This window comes from Peromyscus maniculatus, chromosome 6 (assembly GCF_049852395.1).
Source record: "Peromyscus maniculatus bairdii isolate BWxNUB_F1_BW_parent chromosome 6, HU_Pman_BW_mat_3.1, whole genome shotgun sequence".
Classification (NCBI taxonomy): domain Eukaryota; kingdom Metazoa; phylum Chordata; class Mammalia; order Rodentia; family Cricetidae; genus Peromyscus; species Peromyscus maniculatus.
The window spans coordinates 114,773,213-114,793,070 of record NC_134857.1 but is presented as its reverse complement, the minus strand read 5'-3'; the positions used below and the strand labels follow the sequence as shown (position 1 = coordinate 114,793,070).

The 19,858-nt window shown below is 40.2% G+C and overlaps 1 protein-coding gene across 1 annotated transcript in view; it reads right to left on the bottom strand.

Moving 5' to 3' along the window:
* Window positions 1-19,858, bottom strand: part of Slc9b2 (solute carrier family 9 member B2) — a 40,797-nt gene that overhangs the window by 6,148 nt on the left and 14,791 nt on the right. The window contains exons 4-11 of the mRNA XM_006970346.4: window positions 18,431-18,601; window positions 15,168-15,310; window positions 13,682-13,809; window positions 12,189-12,364; window positions 9,241-9,347; window positions 8,169-8,318; window positions 4,259-4,367; window positions 2,430-2,566 (exon numbers count right to left, since the gene is read on the bottom strand). Coding sequence (XP_006970408.1) covers window positions 2,430-2,566; window positions 4,259-4,367; window positions 8,169-8,318; window positions 9,241-9,347; window positions 12,189-12,364; window positions 13,682-13,809; window positions 15,168-15,310; window positions 18,431-18,601 — 1,121 coding nt within the window. The remainder of the gene's footprint in view (window positions 1-2,429; window positions 2,567-4,258; window positions 4,368-8,168; window positions 8,319-9,240; window positions 9,348-12,188; window positions 12,365-13,681; window positions 13,810-15,167; window positions 15,311-18,430; window positions 18,602-19,858) is intronic.

Below are 19,858 nucleotides of genomic sequence, written 5' to 3'. Positions count from 1 at the left end.
ATTTGTGAGGCTCTTTGTTAATATGGCTTATTCTATGTAATAAGCAATTGAACATTTCATGAATTTTTTGGCAAAATATCACCTTCTGAATTACAATATATGTTTTTCTTCCAGTTCTGTTGTGTATATATGTATGTGTATGTTTTAGGATATGTGTGCGTGCCAAACTGTGATTTAAAATATATGATATTTTAAAAATATCTTTAAAAAATATATACACACATATTTCCTATGAAAGATCATAAACCAAACTACTAAGAACTACATATATATTTGTATACATATACACACATATAAGCCTCCTTGTTTTCATGTAGTGACAACAGAAGACAAACTAAAATTCCATACATGATAATAATTCATTCTATAGCTGTTCTTTATCTGTAAATTCAAATAACTGCAGCTCAGAAATACCATAGAAATTTTCATCTGTATGAGTGTGTAGAGACTTTTATCTCATCATTACTGTCTAAATAATACAAAAACATTGTATTAGCTATGACAAGTAATTAAGAGATGATTGAAAGCATATAGGAAATATGCTTAAGTTATATGTAGACAATAACCTTTTTATAATATCTTGAATAAGTGTCTGCAGATTTGGTATCCATGGAGAGTCTTCAAACTCATTCCCAGAGGATATTGAGGAGTGACTGTGTTTGCCTCCACAAGACATACAATACCCAACACATCCTATATATGTAATTTATCCTATTTTAAAAATAGTTTTCATGGTAAGAGAGTATCAGCCTTTAATTTAAAAATTAAAAAAAGATGAAGTCATTGTTTTGATATTTACTTACTAATATTACTAGCAGTGTGGAAGCTGGAGCTACTATGTCAGACAAATTACCCCATTTATTGTTCTACACTACTCTCCTTCGCCTTTAGGTTTTAGATATCTTGCAAAGACTGACTAAAAAAAATCTCTGGAATGGATAGAGTCCTAGTTCACAGACATAGGAAACCTAGAATGTAATCACAGCATCCTCATAATCCCCCTAAATTAACATCCCAGTCCACAGCCATAGGAAGCCTAGAATATAATCACAGCACGTTTGCATCCTCATAATCCCCTAAATTAACATCATATCTGATTTTCATTGCATGACCATAAAAGTCTGCCTACTCCAATAACTACAAAATAGTCTCTAGGATGCTTAAGTTATGTAATTAATTTGAAAATAGATAATACAATCATAGCTCTCTAATATTTGTAAGAAATTATAACCTATACAATTCTAATTTAATTAGCGTTTCCAGATATCTGGATAAATGAATGCTCAACAATGCCAAACAATTATCTGTATGTGCTCTCTTTATCACTTGTGTATTTGAATGTACAAATTTTGATTTACGTGACTGAGCTATTGTCAGGAGGTTCAGCTAGCTGTGGAAAGTTAATAGCAACTACTCATCTAGGAAATCAATACAAGAGTCTCCCCCTAATCATGAGTGATATTGACAAGGTCCTCAGTAGATCAATGAAAATATGGATAGCATCAAATGTTCCATATACTTTATTTTTACCTTATTAAGTCAAGAACTTTTACTTCTTAACTTTAAGGAAAAACCTCATGACTTCTCTTTGACATATGCAAATTGCTATAATCCCAACTCTTGCCCTTTGGCACTATTATTAAATAAAATAAGGATCCCTTGACCATAGCATTAGGATACTCCAAAAGTCAATTTGATAGCTAAGACAGCTATAAAATGATGAGCAGTGTCTACAAGGTAAACATGGTGGACAAAGGCAGTCAAAGCAAGATGGAGCAAGCCAGTGCAACATTTCATTGTGGTACTCAAAGCAGCATGCATTTTAAAACTTAAATGTTTATTTCTGTCATTTTTCCACTACAAGGTAGACATGGTGGACAAAGGCAGTCAAAGCAAGATGGAGCAAGCCAGTGCAACATTTCATTGTGGTACTCAAAGCAGCATGTATTTTAAAACTTAAATGTTTATTTCTGTCATTTTTCCATTTAATTTTTAGGCCATGGCTGCCAGAATCTACAAAGACCATGGGTGACAGAATCCACAAAGAGTGAAACCATGGATGATGAGTAACCACTGCAAAGCATTTCTAGATTCCTTTTCAGACTGGGCATAGTGGTCCATGCCTTTAATCCCAGCACTCAGGAGGCAGAGCCAGGTGGATCTCTGTGAGTTCGAGGCCAGCCTGGGCTACCAAGTGAGCTCCAGGAAAGATGCAAAGCTACACAGAGAAACCCTGTCTCAAAAAAACAAAAAAATAAACAAAAAAATCTTTGAATACCCAAATTTTCAACCATGTATTCACTCACTTATTTCTATCATTTACCAACTGGTCACTTCTACCAACTTAGGTAAGTCTTCTTATTCAGTATTTAAAGGTGTCTTACAGAAGTAAGTTACATTGATACACCTTTCTGTTAATTGTTACCTACCTGGACTGTGGCCTTTGGAAGCCATGCAAAAGAAATAAACATCTTTTCCTTTATGTTAAAACCAGCAAAACACACCATCAGAAATGTAGTCAAAATTCGTATCAATATTGCAGTGCCAAGGGTTGCAACACAAAGGCCTGAAAGAAATATTCAGGTTTTAGAAATAATGAGGTGTTGGGAAAAATTACATTTCAAAATACTATCAATAAGGAATAACGTTAAAACATTAAATACAAAAATGGATGCATATAATTGATCAAGAAATAAATAAGATCAATCACACCATTGTTTAAAATCTTTCCTTTATAAAGCCAGGGCTTAATCAAACATTTCAATTCTTGCAAAGTAAATTTAAGTTAGATGTTGATGCTTCTTCCTTCTTCATATTTTGAGATCCATCAAGCCAGTGTCAGTACATTATATACTGGGTGGACACAACACCTTACACTTTATAGCAAGATCCACATTTTCTTCCATGTGTTTATTCAACACAGTGGTATGTCATCACACCTTTGGGGGGTCGAATGACCCTTTCACAGGAGTTAAATATCAGATATCCTGCATATCAAATATTTACATTACAATTCATAAAAGTAGCAAAATTACAGTTAGCAACAGAAATAACTTTATGGCTGGGGGTCACCACAGCATGAGGAACTGGATTAAAGGGTCACAGCATTAGGAAGGTTGAGAGCCACTGATTTAACATGCCTGTATTAAATGATATAAGGTGAAGCTGGAGAGACAGCTTAGGGGTTAAGAGCAGTTGCTACTCTTGCAGAGCCCCAGGTTCGGTTCCCAGCACCCACATCATGGCTCACAACTATCTGTAACTCCAGTTTCAGGGGATCTAACACTTTCTTCTGAACTCTTCAGATACCAGGCACACAAGTGGTACACATGTATCCATGTTGTTTTTGTTTTTCCTCTTTTGGGAGGCCGGCCACCCAGCTCCCAAATAAACACACAGAGGCTTATTCTTACTTATAAATGCCTGGTCTTAGGTTGACTTGTTTCTTGCCAGCTTTCCTTAATTTAAATTACCCCATCTATCTTTTGCCTCTAGGCTTTTCCTGTTCTCTTACTTCTGTAAATCTTCCTCTTACTCCATGGCTTTCTGTGTAGCTGGGTGGCTAGACCCTGGAGTCCTCCTCCTTTTCTGGCTACTTCTTCTTTCTCCTTCCAGATTTCTCCTTCTATATATTCTCTCTGTCTGCCAGCCCTGCCTATCCTTTCTCCTGCCTTGCTATTGGCTGTTCAGTTCTTTATTAGACCATCAGGTGTTTTAGACAGGCAAAATAACACAGCTTCACTGAGTTAAACAAATGCAACATAAACAAAAGTAACACATCTTAAAATAAGAATAAGGATAAGGGGAAATATTTGCAATTCAGTAGAGGATGGCAGGAAATAGGATTCCTGGTATGGGTGGAAGAATATTGGGATGTAAAGACAGGAATGATATTTACAAATTAACTAATTGCAAGTGCAGTGCTGTCCATCAGGACAATCTTAATATGATGCTGTCTGAATGTAGAATAAAGAACAAATACCAAGCATTTCCAATTCATGAGAACACACTACAGAGCTAACCAGTACCTTTAAAATTCCAGCTCTTGATCAGAACATGAACATCTTTATGTTGGGGAGTAGGCCTGATTTTTCACTCAGTAACAAGCATTATTCTCTAGCCAACTTCTCTAAAGACTTGGATCATAGCTAATTCTTCATATAATTGTGACAACGGTAAACACATACCTACTGAAGATATTCCAAGTCAGGATTTAAAGGATATAGTTCTAGCACAAGAGCCACTGAGAAATCCTTACCAACAGTGTCTGGTCTGAGCGATGCAATAGATACCTCTGCTCCAATCAGGCCAAACAGAAGGGGCTGGAAAATGTCCCAGGTGACTGCAATTATCTTTTCTACCTCTGACTAAAAGAGAAGAAATGAAAACTTTATTATGTAGAGTTATAACTGCCAAAAAAAAATGAATTATTTTATTTTGGGATATGGATTTGAGATCAGTAAGTAAGAAATCTGAGGCATCCATCGATGGATCCCTGAAGCTCTGTGGCCAGGCAGCCAACCTAGCCAAATGTAGCAAATCAAGCCAAACAGATGAATTCCAAGCCTGTGAGAAAGGAAGATTGAGAGTTCAAAACCAGCCTTAATTACACAGTAAATCTGAGACCAGAATGTGATACACTACCCTGTGTCTAAAAAGGAAAAAAAAAAAAATCAAGACTAGTAATTTTAGGTTGCTTAGTGCTACACAGTTAATGAAAGTATGCAAATATAATTCAAATAAGCAATTCCACTGAAGGAGGAAGAAGTAATGAGTGTTCTCTATGAAATTATTTTTTATTAAATTTGAGATTAGTTTATTTTATATGTGTGAGTGTTTTGCCTGACTATATGTATGTGCATCTGTAGAGATCAGATTCCCTGGAACTATAGTTACAGAGTTGTGAGCCACTGTGTGGGTGCTGGGAGCTGATCCCTGGCCCTCTGTAGGAGACGCAAGTGCTCTTAACTGTTGAATGATCTCTCTAGGCCCTATTTTTTTAAACCGTCTAAGATAAGCCAGAGCTGGTAAGATGGCTCAGAGATTAAGGACACTTGCCACCTCAGGTCTTCAGCTGGAAGACGAGTCTGATGCCTGGGACCCACTGGTAAGAGGAAAGAACTGACGACAGGGTCGTACACCTAGCAACTTGTCGAGTTGAGACTAGCTGGAGCAATCTAAGCTCACAGACTCTATATCACACTGTCGGACAAGGAAGGGATACAGTTCCAGACCGAAGTCTGATAACCTGTCAAAACCTTAAAGTGTTCACATCAGGAATGAGGAGACGGCTCAGTGAGCCAAGTGCCGTGGGAGGACCCGAATTCAGGTTCCCAGTGTCCGTGTGAAAGCCAGGGTTAGTATCCCTAACCTCAGTGTGTGTGGGGGGGAGGGGAGTGGTGGAGGGAGAGACAGGCAGATTCCTGGAGCTCTCTGGCCAGTTAGTCTATCTAAAACAGAGAGTTCCAGATTCAGTGAGAAACCCTACTCAAAAACACGGTGGAGAGCGACAGAGGGAGACAAACGACATAACCTCTGGCTGCCACACCCATGTGGGACACACACACACATACACATACACACATACATACACACACACATACACACACATACACACACATACACACATACACATACACATACACATACACACATACATACACACATACACACACACATATACACATACATACACACATATATACACACACATACGCATACATACACATACACATATACACACATATACATACACACATACACATATACATACACACATACACACACATACACATACATACACACATACATACACACACATACACATACATACACGCACATACACACATATACACATACATACACACATACATACACACATACACACACATATATACACACACATACACACATACACATATATACACATATACATATACACACATATACACATACATACACACATACACACACATACACATACATACACACATATACACATACATACACACATACACACACATACACATACACACACATACACACACATACACATACATACACACACATACATACACACATACACACACATACACATACATACACGCACATACACACATATACACATACATACACACATACATACACACATACACACACATATATACACACACATACACACATACACATATATACACATATACATATACACACATATACACATACATACACACATACATACACACATACACACACATACACACATATACACATACATACACACATACACATACACACACATACACATATACACACACATACACACACACACACACCACACACACACACACACACACACACACACACACACGTAGAAAGCAGCAACTGTCATCAACACTTAACATTGTTAGTATTCTGGAAAGTCAGTTTTTAAAGCCTTTCTCTCTCTCTCTCTCTCTCTCTCTCTCTCTCTCTCTCACACACACACACACACACACACACACACACACACACGAACATGGACAGGTAGAAAGCAACACACACTGAGACACTTAACATTGTTAGTGCTCTGGAAAGTCAGTTTTCAAAGTGTCACTTGCACAAAAAGTGTGAAAAGGCTATTCCCGTACTACCCAGTCATCACAGGAAATGGTGACTGATCCATGCATGGAGAAACAAACTAGATCAAAACAGGACACACATTTCACCTATCAGGTTAGTAAAATACCCAAGACAGAAACCGATCCTCTCACAAAATATTACTAGAAATGAAAACTGGCTCAGCCTATTAAAAAGGGCAAGCTGATACCACCAAACGTATACGTGAGCAAGTTGATATGACCAAATGTATATGTGATCATACTCTTCTCTAGAGCAATTCTGTTTTTAGAGATTTATCCTATGAAGAATCTTTTAAAAAAAAAAAACAACAGTATTTTGTTGATTTGAAGATATATTTAAAAACATTTTTCAAGTTAAGATTTTCTATCATAGTTTGTCAATGTTTTTCTTAGTAGCCTGCAAGAGTGACATAGAATTGATAATGTCCAAGCACCTAAGACATATGGTACGTGTAAGGGTCCATTTATTGAAGTAATGACTATTGTGACATCGAAGTACAACATAGCATGAACTGGTAAGTAACTGGTCACACTGGGTGGTGATGGCACATGCCCTTGATCCAGCACTCAAGAGGCACAGGCAGGCAGATCTCTGAGTTCAAGGACAGCCTGGTCTACAGAATTAGTTCCGAGACTGCCAGGGAAATACAGAGAGAAACCCTGTCTCAAAAAAACAAAAACAAACAAACAAACAAAAAACCCCAAAAAACAAAAAAAAGGAAGGAAGGAAATGTATACGAATTTCTAAACAGTCTTATTAAATAAGAAACACAGAGCCAAATACAGGGGTGAAAGCCATAGAGATCAGAGGAATAGTGAGAGCCACCAGCTTCCCCAAGAGAGCTTCTTCCTGTCTAACCAGGGCCTTTATTGCCTTGCTGTTCTGCCTTCTCATTGGCTCTTAGCCCAGCCACCTCACTTCCTTGTCACTGCCTGTCTGTACAGACCTCCAGTTCTCTATGGTTGGTACTGGGATTAAAGGCATGTGTCACCACGCTTGGCTGTTCCCTAGTGTGGACTTGAACACACAGAGACTCTGCCTTGTGATTGGATTAAGGGCGTGTGCTACCACTGCCTGACTTTTGTTTATGGCTGGCTATGTCCTCTGATATCCAGACAAACTTTATTTATTAACATACAAATAAAATATCACCACATTTCACCACAAATAAAATATCACCACAAGGAAAGGAAGAAGAGAGGGAGGGAGGGAGGAAGAGAGAAAGAGAGAGAGAGAGAGAGACAGAAAGTTGGTTACATTAAATGTGGTCCAGCCATCTAGTACAATGCCCTGCATCTATATAGGAGTAGGGATGGACTGTGATCATATGACTGTAGTGTATTTTAAGCAAAGACATTAAGTCATATAATGATTGGTGTGTATGGGAGAAAGGCATATGCATATGGACACTGGGTATACACTTGTGTATGTATAGAAAATGGTTCTTATGATGAAAAAGTTTGTTAGTATGACATTAAGAAAGATCTGAAAAGAAGGAATTTTATTAAAAAGGAGTCATGAGCAGATGAAATTACAATGAGGTTCACCTTCTTGTCACTCCATCTCATGCCTGCAAGGAAAGCCATGACCAGTGTGGACAGTCCTCCTGACCCTGGGAAGCCAAAATAAACACTGCTGAACACAGCTAGCACAGCAAAGCCCAGAACCAGGAAGGCTCGCTTCCACACAAGGTTGTCCTGGAGGAAAGAAAAGTTGATCAGCTCAATAATTTCAAGTAACTAATTTTTAATGATTGATTATTCTATACTTAGGATTTAGATGGAAACAAAAATATTCTGCATACAATACTTGCTTTAGTGAAATTTCCAATGCCATTATGAATGTTCTGAATTTCCAAAATAATGTAAATTTTATAAAGATAGCATTTCCACATGCTTTTTTTTTTTTTCGAGACAGGGTTTCTCTGTGTAGCTTTGCGCCTTTCCTGGAACTCACTTGGTAGCCCAGGCTGGCCTCGAACTCACAGAGATCCGCCTGGCTCTGCCTCCCGAGTGCTGGGATTAAAGGCGTGCGCCACCAACGCCCGGCTCCACATGCTTTTTTAATATTAGAAGAATTAGGAGAGTGAAAAGAAAAAGCTTTTGCTTCTCATTAAGAAAGTTGATCTTGAAGAGAGATGTTTGACTATATGATGAGGTGTTGGAAGTCTTATCTGCTTGACAGCACTAGAATTTAAAGTATTTTGATACTAAACTGGGTACAAAACTCCACAATAAGTCTTGATTTAGTTGAATACTACACACCTTCTGAAAATGTACATATCCTATTATTTTGCAACTAATATTATTTTACAATGAAATTTGAAATGTACATAGAAATTCTATATTATGTATTACATACAAATATGTTATATATTTATATTAATTATATAAGAGCCCATAATACAATTATAGATAGGAAGTTCCAGAGCAGCATGAGGACTCCATGTGTGTAGCTGTCCCTCAGTCTCATACATGGCACCAACAGAGAGCAACCAGCAGTTTAAAAAAGGGACCATTTCCTCAACTATGTCCGGCACATCCAGCTTTGAGGAAGGTGCTCTAGAAGTCTCTTCCACTGGCAGTTTACAGCACGGTTTTCTCAGATTGCTTCTTTTACCTGGTCACTGCTTGGAAAGTACTGTATAAAAAACCCAAGGAAAGATCCAGTAGCCATGCCAATTACCACCTCCAAAATGCCCCTGAAGATGTTAAAAACTGTAGACCCTGAAAAACACATGGAAAGAAAAACTTCAGCCAAGACTCTAAATCCATTAATAGACAAGCTTTAGTCTAACATCAAGTTAGATCACATAGCCAAGCAGAAGGGAGTTCTTACAGACATTTCCTATGCTCCACATTTTTAGAAATTATTATTTTATGTGCATGGGTGTTTTGCCTGGATGTCTGTCTGTGCACCACATGCATGCGGTGCCCAAAGAGGCCAGAAGGCCTTATATCTCCTGGCACTGGAGTTACAGACAGTTGTGAGCTGCCATGGGGAAATCAAAACTGGATATTTTGGAGGAGCAGCCGTTCTCTTAACTGCTGAGCGTCTCTCCAGCCCTATACTCGCCATATTTTTGTTGTTATTGTTGTTTTATTTAAACTATTTTACATACCAACCACAGATTCCCCTCTCATCCCTCCTCCTGCTCACCCAACAGTGTTTCCACCCTCCCCATGCCCTCCTCCAAAAGGGTAAGGCCTCCCATGGGGAGTCAGCAAAGCCTGGTACATTCTACTCCCCACATTTTTAATATAGATGACTTTAAATATCGATTAAAATGCTTCTAGCCAGGTGTGGTGTCACACACCTTTAGTCCCAGCACTTAGGAGGCAGAGGCAGGAGGATCTCTGAGTTCAAGGTCAGTCTGGTCTACAGAGCCCAGGACAGCAGGGCTTTACAGAGAAACCCTTTCTTGAAAAAAAAAACAAAAAACAAAAAAACAGAAAAATCAAGCAAACAAACAAAAAACTGCTATCTTTTAAGAAGAAGAAAAACATTGTTGGATAAGACTTTCAAAACCAAAACAAGGTGTGACTTAAGATACTTTTCATAGGTTTACTTACTTAATGGTTTTCTTAAGACTACCAAATTATGAAAGATAAAATTCATCATTCAGAGTCGGTTTGTGTAAGGACCAAAATTAACTTGTAATTAAACCTCTCTCCCCTCTCCCTTTCCTTCTCCCCACAGCCAGCTCAGCCTGGCCATGCCCACTCTGGATTCTCCCAGCTGTGTCTGCCCCTGGCTACGCTCTCCTGCTTATCTATAATAAACTTTCTCCTCTACCATACCCAGGAGCTTTTTATTTTTTTATGTCCCTTTTCTTTCCTCTTTTCATTCAAAGGACATTTTTCTTTTCTTTTCATGTTTATTTTATATGTATGGGTACTTTGTCTGCATACCACATGTGTCCCTGCCTAAAGAGGGTAGCAAATCCCCTAGAACAGGAGTTACAGAGGGTTGTGAGCCATTATGTGGGTACTGGGAATTGAACCTGGATCCTCTGCAAGAACAGCAAGTGTTCCTAAGCCCAGAGCCATCTCTCCAGCTCATAAAGCCATTTTTCAACTGCCTTGAGACAAAGGGTACCAACCAGTTGATGTGGTTTCTTATTGATACAATAAGCATTTCTCTTATATATATATATATAATTTTACATAATTTTCCTTGGAAAGACAGCTTTTCTGGAAGGTGAGTAGTGTGCTTGTCGAAGGTGCCCTGCTGAACTGCTGGGGATTTGGGTGAGCAGAACACTTGCCTGACATGAACAAGGCCCTAGGTTCTGTTCCCAGCTCTATCTACTAGACATAAAACAAAATGCCCATCCGTGATGTATCACGCTCCAGCTGTTTCAAGAAAGAATGTACTACACGCTAGGTGGTGATGGCACATGCCTTTAACCTTGGCACTCAGGAGGCAGAGGCAGGCAGATCTCTGAGTTCGAGGCCAGCCTGGTCTACAGATCAAGTTTCAGGACAGACAGAGCTACACAGGGAAACCCTGTCTGGAAAAAAAAAAAAAAAAAAAAGAGGGTGGTGGTGGTGGTGGTGGTGGTGGTGGTGGTGGTGGTAGAGAAGACTGTACCCAAGAATCTAGAATGTAACTAATACTTTCAGCTTCTTGTATGGTAAAACATTGTTTAAAACAAACAAAAATTCTTGGGTTCTACCAGGAAATCTAGGCAGGTTCAAATTCAAAACCTCTTGCAAACAGGCCTTAAGGGGCTGGCAGAGGTGACAGAAAAGAGTTACAGAGTCAGCCAGGAAGATTCTCAAGCTGTGGAAAGCCCCAAACAGACTCCTCTAAGAATTCCTATCCACCTTCTGTTCTCCCTGCCTCCTCCTCTGTGACCCTAAGGCAAACCCTGTTGCTCTGAAGCCATGGTTCCTCGCCATGGCTACACTGGCTTCCATTCCCAAGGGTGCCTATTTTAATTGGTCTACGGCAGTGTCTACATTAATAAATAAATAAAGCGCCCTGGGTAACGGTACTGTCTAGCTAAGGCTGAGAATTGATGCTCTAAAGGTTCCCACAAGGGCAGCGGTAGGAAAGTAGCTTTGCCTGCGATTGTAGAGTTCGACTAAAGACGATTACCTATTAGATCTTCCCAGGGACGCAGGGAACACCCGTTAGTCACAGAACAAGAAAGTAACACTGTAAAACTGTACAGGAGACTAATTTACAAGGGGCTGACAAAAAGCCGAGGACAGAGAATGCTCCCATTTTAGACTCACAGTGCCCTTCCCACCGGGACTACTGTCTGGTGTGTGCCTATGGCAAAATCTCCCTCACCTTTGTGTGGTTTCTACACTTCAACTTCCCTAGACCTCTCCGAGAAGAAATGACTCTCTGTAAGCCTCATTACCCTGTACCCGCCTCTCCTGTACTACATCTCTACGGCCAACGATCGGGGAGACAGGCAGCCTCCGTTTGGTGATGGCTCCGCGGAAAGATGCAGCCCCTTCCTCACAGGCGTTACTTTAAGCAATCACATCTTGGTTTGAACACTTGAACTCAAGGGAACAAGAGAACAGCATGCTCTGGACAGGTGAGATTACCTGTGGAAAAGGCCACACCCAAGCATGTGTTGAAGCCAGTGATGGCCAAAATGTCATCAAAGCTGCCGGCGGCCATGAGTAAAGTTGGAACACCTTTTTCAACACCGTAGCCTCCTTCTTGCAGAAGGAGCATTGAAGGGACCACGACAGCTGGAGACACCGCACCTATGACAAAACTGAGCAGCTGGATGTCAGACACCGTGGTCTAAGGAAGCTGCGCACTATGACGACCTCAGCCTTCATAACAATGCCTCCCTTTTTTCTATACCTTTAAAGGTTAGGCTTTGGATGACTGCAGTCTCTCAAACAGCCCAGAAACACCAAATCAGAAACACGTATACAGAAAGGTCTATAAAACACTGCTTTTTGAAGTATAATAATGGACAGTCTGTTGGCAATGACCCAGGTTGCCTAAATTGTATGTAGCATGAGAGATATTGAGTCAGTAATGGAATTATGCCATAGTAGGTGCTTTTTAAAAAAAAAAAAAAACATATATACCAGTCATGTTTTAAGGTGTGAAAAATTATCATGGGCATTCTCAGCTGCAACAGGGCTTCAGTTAGGTCTTCAGATGTGAAGTAGGACAACAGATCTGAAGGAGGAGGCTATGAAGACAGGGACAGTGAGCTAGGAATAGCAACAGGTGTAAGGCTGGGGAGCATTTTACATATTCACTATGCTCTGAACACCCACTGTGAGGACCTCACACATAAGAACACATTTCAGGGCCGGGCATGGTGGCGCACGCCTTTAATCCCAGGACTCGGGAGGCAGAGCCTGGCAGATCTCTGTGAGTTCGAGGCCAGCCTGGTCTACAGAGTGAGATCCAGGACAGGCACCAAAGCTACACAGAGAAACCCTGTCTTGAAAAACCATTTAAAAAAAAAAAAAAAAAAGGAACTCATTTCATCAGCACTATAACACTACGAAATAGATACAAGTAAGGACATCAAGGCACAGAGAGACCGGATAACTGGAAATCACAGAACTGGAGCTGGAATCTAGGTGGTGGACCCTGAGTCCTACTTCTGACATGTGATAATGTCTTCATGCCCATACATAAACACTAAATTCTTGCTATGTACTTTTAACATGTGCATGTCTCATGGCTCTCACCACTGGATGTGAAAACATGACACTAGAAAGAACGTGTAGAAGAGCCGTCAAGTCACTGGTGGCAGGAGGAAACCAATGGTTCCAGCTGCTTATGGAGGCTCTGGGTGGGATCCAGCAGCCAACTTCGAGGCATGGGCATAGAGGGGAAAAAACTGAACTTCACGAGTTCAGATTACCGCAGTCATTTTGAGGGTAGCAACTACGGGGGCACAAACTGTGTCTTAAAGCCAGACTCTTTAGACTGGGCTGCAGTGCCTATGATATGTTCTATGGTCCTCCCAAGACAGTGTTATTTTACATTCTTAAATGGAACCAGGAAGTTCCAAGTGCCCCTTGATACCTTCATATGAAAAGAAAAAAAAAAAGATCATTACCCCAGTATGAAGCCCCACTGCCAAGGCAAACCCATCAAGAAGTGGGAAAGGAGCGCAGAAGTACACGCCTCCACAACGCAGGGACCCACGGCCAGTCGTACACACACGCCCTTCAGTTTCTTCAGCGCCTGAAAAATAAGGGTGCACATATTATGTTCTTTCAACGTGTGGACGATATGACCTCTGGCGCTTTCTCAGACCATGCTTGGTCATCATGGTTTCTCAGCTAGTTTTATGCAGCAGGCATTTCTGCACACTATGTGTTTGGGAGACAGTGGACCCAGTCCTCACAGACAGCCTGCAACAGGCAACTTCTGCTCCTCTTTATAGGTGCTACCAGGTAAGAAGGCACAAGTTAGAGTGAGTGGCCTCAGTCCATGAAATTGGTGAGGGTTGGGGCCAAGTTTACAGTCACACGGGTGACTTCGGAGTCTGTGTTTATAACCCATATACTGTCTGACTACCCGTTTGACTTGTGGCCTGCAGTCCCAGAATCAGGCCAGATGAGGATGTTTGTCTCCAAAGGCATTCACATTGCACATTCAGAGGTATATGGGTAAAGAGCATTTTAAAAAGCATGCCTAAGACCCTCTGAATAGGTGAGACAGTTGATTGGCTTGATCTGTTTGGGAGGCATCCAGGCAGTGGGACCAGGTCCTGTGCTCAGTGCATGAGTTGGCTGTTTGAAACCTGGGGCTTATGCAGGGACGCTTGGCTCAGCCTGGGAGGAGGGGACTGGACCTGCCTGGACTGAGTCTACCAGGTTGATCTCAATCCTCGGGGGAGTCTTTGCCCTGAAGGAGGTGGGAATGGGGGGTGTGCTTGTGGGAAGGGGAGAGGGGCGGGAGGGGGGAGAACAAGGGAATCCGTGGCTGATATGTAGAATTAAATTATATTGTAAAATAGAATTAAAAAAAAAAAGCATGCCTAAGAGCCAGGTGGTGGTGGTGTACACCTTTAATCCCAGCACTTGGGAGGCAGAGCCAGGAGGATCTCTGTGAGTTCCAGGCCAGCCTGGGCTACAGAGTGAGATCCAGGACAGGCACCAAAGGACACAGAGAAACCTTGTCTCAAAAATCCAAAAAAAAAAAAAAAAAGCATGCCTAAGACGCATTCCATTTGAAAGGCAGTTCCCTGAGCCAATATAGTTAGCCCTATATTGTTAGCCCATGTTGTATGATATTTAGTATACACGTATTGGACTTGACACACTGTTTCCCCATAATCAGTACCTCTCACTATGACTGATATCTGTGTTTCCCGCTCCACAGTAACACCTGTTCCTCCAAAACATAGTACCGGAACATTGGGATTCCTGTGAGGCACAGGGTGAGAGGACAATGGCCCTGCTTGGCAAAAACTCCTCCCTCTTCCTGAGATTGTCATGTGCATTGTCCATTCTCTTCCTGAAGCTTAATATTATAAACACTTGTAATATCAGAAGAATATGTTTACTATTCAATAATTAGAAATTCATACTCCATACCTTTGGGTCCAGACCGAGGCCAGCACGAACCAAAATGACAGAAAGGGCTATGCTTCTCAAAGAAGAAGACCACTTCTGCTGGATCCGGACATTATCACTGATGACTGGGACATTTCTCAAGAGAAACCCAGCAAGCAGCATGCCTGGAACGGATCAGTCAAACAGGACTAGTTTTCAAACAAGGAGATTTTTTTCAATCACTTTACATGTGATAGAGACTACAATGTAGTTTTTCCTTATGCTTAGTCTTTGGATGAAATAAAGTTAAACACATAATTTAAAAAGTATAATAAATAAAAGGATCAAAGAAATACTTCATATGTAAAATGATTAGAATAATTAATATTGTCCAAATAATTGATTATAGGAGGGACACACAAAGGATAGCGTTTACAGGGAATAATGATCAAATCCCAAATAAGATGCTTTAATCCAATGTCAGTTCAATTATCCCTGAGTGCAAACAGCTCCTAAAATTATTTGCAATGTCGGGTTACCTGAGTTATCAATAAATACTTATATGTATTCTATTTACGTTCACAGGAGACCATTTAGTAAGATACACGTAACACACTTTATAAAGGTTTGGAAGACAATTATGGTAACTGGACACGGCCCTGCCATACCAGACAGTGCTTTTTCCTTTATTTACCGCTCACCATTTACCACATCTCTTTATTATTTCATACAAGATAATGAACATGGAATCATATGTAGACAGAAGACTATGAGTTCTGTTTATAGAGATGAATGCTAGGAACTGTAATATAGCAACAAGCTCTCTGCCTTCAGAGGAACAACAACCCTGACGGTATGAGACTGTGGAAAGACAGGTGACTAAGGGGGCCCAGTGTAGCTGAAGTTTTCCTGTGCTCGCCCGGCACCAAGGTCCCACAGCCACTTATAAAATTCCTGTGTCCCGCCTGGTCCTGTAACCACTCAGACCCAAGTAAACACACAGAGGCTTATATTAATTATAACTGCATGGCCATGGCTCAAGCCTTTTGCTAGCTAGCTCTTATGTCTTAAATTAGCTCATAACTATTAATCAATGTATCACTACATGTTCCATGGCTTTACCTGCATCCCATTACATGTTGCTCCTTGGGCGGCTCACTGGCCTCTCCTCCTGCCTTCTTCCTGTCTCTCCTTTGGATTTCCTGCCTGCCTCTAAGCTGCCTTGCCATAGGCCAAATGGCTTTATTTATCAACCAATCAGAGCAATACAAATTCGCAGTGTACAGAAAGACATTCTCCCATTTTCCTTTTCCTTACTTCTAACTATTTTTTTCCCTTACAGTTTATATACCCCAACAAAATCTTCCAAGCAATATAAAAATTATGTTGTTACATTCCATTTTTCAAGTGAATGAGTACAATGAATACAAGTAAAAAACAGCATGTTTTTCATATCTCTTACATGATTAAACATTTTACATATTACAAGTGAAAAACAAGTTGTCTCAAAACCTATGTACATTCATATCCAAGCAACTGGTTATAGATTACCAGTGTAGGCAAGCAAGGTATTCTCTTACTGCCAGGCTGTGTTTTGTGGTTACAAAGAAAGGACCAATCACTTTATTACTTATCTTGAAAGGTAATCTTATAAGGAATCTTAAAGGAATCACAAACCTAAACTTTTATATATGAAAAAAGAATCAGTCAGCTCTACTTTAAATCTTTAGGGTACATACCCACTCATAGTTCCTTATAGCAGGTGATTGAGACCAGAAATGGGTAAAAGGAACTAATCACCACCTTTGGTCATCAACCAATCCCAGCAAAAAAGGCAAGTCAGCTAATGATAATTGGGCTGCTTTGTTCTTGTTCCCTGACCTTAAAGAGTTCCTCACTCAACTATGTGCCTTTCTAAAACTAGAATGTCATCTTGGGTTTTTCTCCTCAAAGCTATTGAACAAAACATCTTAGTCTAACTTTAAGTTATTTTCAAAGCTTTGTTTCAGCTGTGATATACTCTGAAACCTGTGAACACATCTCCCAACATTAAGATTAAAAGAATTTAAGATAGCTGGGCTACTGGGACTCAATTGTTTTTCTTAATCATTAACCTAAGCCACAGTCTATATGGCTCCTCAATAGAAACTCGTGTGTTCTATCTGTGTGATACTTCCTTGTTTTATTTTTAATCATCAAAATACTATTTAAACTACCATTGTTATTACCAATTAGACAGTATCTATCAATTAAGAAGAAACCATCTTCATAATAGTCCACAGGCAAAAATGCCAGTAGGATGGGATATTTCTATGAGATAAACACACTACATTACAGGCCGTGATGATCTCCCCGCATCCATTCACACCATGCCAGACACCAGAGAAAGATGGCAGCAGCAAACATGTGAAGGCAGACACTTCCAAGCACCTGGTAACCATGCCTTTGGCTAAATTATCCTATTATGCAGCCCTGCTGGGTAAAGCAACTTCAGATTCTCTGACCCTGACTAAGGTCTCACTAGGAAGCCTCTGTGGGCCACCACACAAACCCAAACCCAAACAAAACAACTTTAACAAGCCCCACCTTGCAGCATTTATTGATTTCTGCATCACAGACACTTCTAGTATAGCGGATATTAGTGTGTCCACATGAAGTTACTGTTTATAGAGTTCAGAAAGAAAAAAATGGGCAGAGGCACATCTTTAAATGGCATAGCCATAATCTCAAGAGCTTAGATAAGAGGAAATATAGTAAAAATACTTGGGAAGTGACACACTGCTTCTCACATGTAAACTATTTAATTGTAAATTTGTACTACTTAATTTAAAAAAAATCAACACATCTACAACTGGCTCACAAAACTCCTTTAACAACTGGCGCCAGAGAGATGGCTTAGCTTGCACGCACACACACACACACACACACACACACACACACACACACACACACACACACTAATTTTTTTAAATTAAAATTTGGCTTTTGTCTCCAGGATAGCAAATACTGAAATATTTTATTCTTCAATTTCCCAAAGCTTTCTGGAGTGTTTTTTGTTTTTTTTTTTGTTTTGTTTTTTTTTTTTTTTTTTTTTTTTTGGTTTTTCGAGACAGGGTTTCTCTGTGTAGCTTTGCACCTTTCCTGGAACTCACTTGGTAGCCCAGGCTGGCCTCGAACTCACAGAGATCTGCCTGGCTCTGCCTCCCGAGTGCTGGGATTAAAGGCGTGCGCCACCACCGCCCGGCTGGAGTGTTTTTTAAAGCTATCATTTGTTTCGAGGAAATCAGGAAGCATTTAGCACTTACCAAGAAGAGGAGGCAGAGGAGGCAAGGTTGGTAACTTAATGAGTCCAAAAATTTTGCCTCCGGTGACAGCACAATAGAATAGGATTATGATTCCAAACAGATTTCCTCCAGGAAGACACTCGGGCCCGGTAACTGACCACACCACAGCCCACAGGAGAACAACCATGGTACCTAAAGAAAAAAAAACCCACAAAAATAAAAACCAAAACACCAGGGAAACTGTTATATGCAAACTTTATTGTATTCTGAAATTATTTTTAAATAAACATTGAATCCATATGCAAATGTTTATAACCATAAGTTATAAATGATACGATGATGCAAGCAACAAGGTGCCTGCCACCTAGTTTAAGACCTGGAGGAATTCACGGCACCTTTGAGTACACCTGTTGCCCATTCTCAGTCCCATTTCCCTTCACAGTGCTAGAAGGAACCACCATCTTGCAGCACAGGAACAATTAATATTACAGAGAACAATCACGTCTTTGCTCTCTTAGTAGAAACTTGAGAATATTTGCACTCTAGTTATACTCCAGTATCTAGGTCTGCCTTGAATTAAACATTAACCATCACTTCTTCGACCGTCAATGTTTGCTCAGAATTATCACACTTAAAAAAGTTAAGAAAATGATCTATTGCTATGTTACCACAAAATGAAAAAGGTAATTAACCCAGTGACCAAACTAAGGCCCCCTTTTCTAAAACCTCTCAATTTTTTTTTCCAGAGATGTAAGCACTTATCCCAGTGAAATATCTACGGCACTTTGAGTATTTTCCAATGGTGTACACAAGCTAAGATGACCAGAAAATGTTACAGGCAGGATGGAGGACACGACTTGCCAGCTGTTACATCTGACTTTATTAAAGCATAAACTGAACTTTTCAATGATTCCACTGATAGAGGTAAGAGTTCTCATTTTTCCATGCTAAGATCACTTTAAAAGTCTCTAACTCTCCTTTCATTCCCAATACCTGAAATACAACTGTAAATGTTACTTACGTGTATATTTATAAGGTATCTCTATAAGGTATCTCTAAATCAGGTTTAAATTATTCAATAATTTGCTTGTCATTTAAGCTTTTGGAAAAGCATACCTTTCGTGTAACAATTACTTCCCCAGAAGAGTTTGTGTATTATGTTAAACGGCACAGGAGCGAATACAGAACAAAGCCACCAACCTCAGAAGTAGAAATGTAGGGAAACAGTGAGCACATGCTTATCTACCAGGAGCCCTCAGCAGGCCTCACTTTCCCGGAATGTTTCTCAACAATTCTAAATTTAAAAGTGAGTTCTCAGGCTGGAGAGAGTGTTCAGTGAGTAAAGTGTTTGCCGAGCAAGCGTGAGAATGAGAGTCCGGATCCCTGGCGGGTGAGTGCTGACGACAATCTACCTGTAATTCCAATGCTCCAGACACACATGGGCTCCCA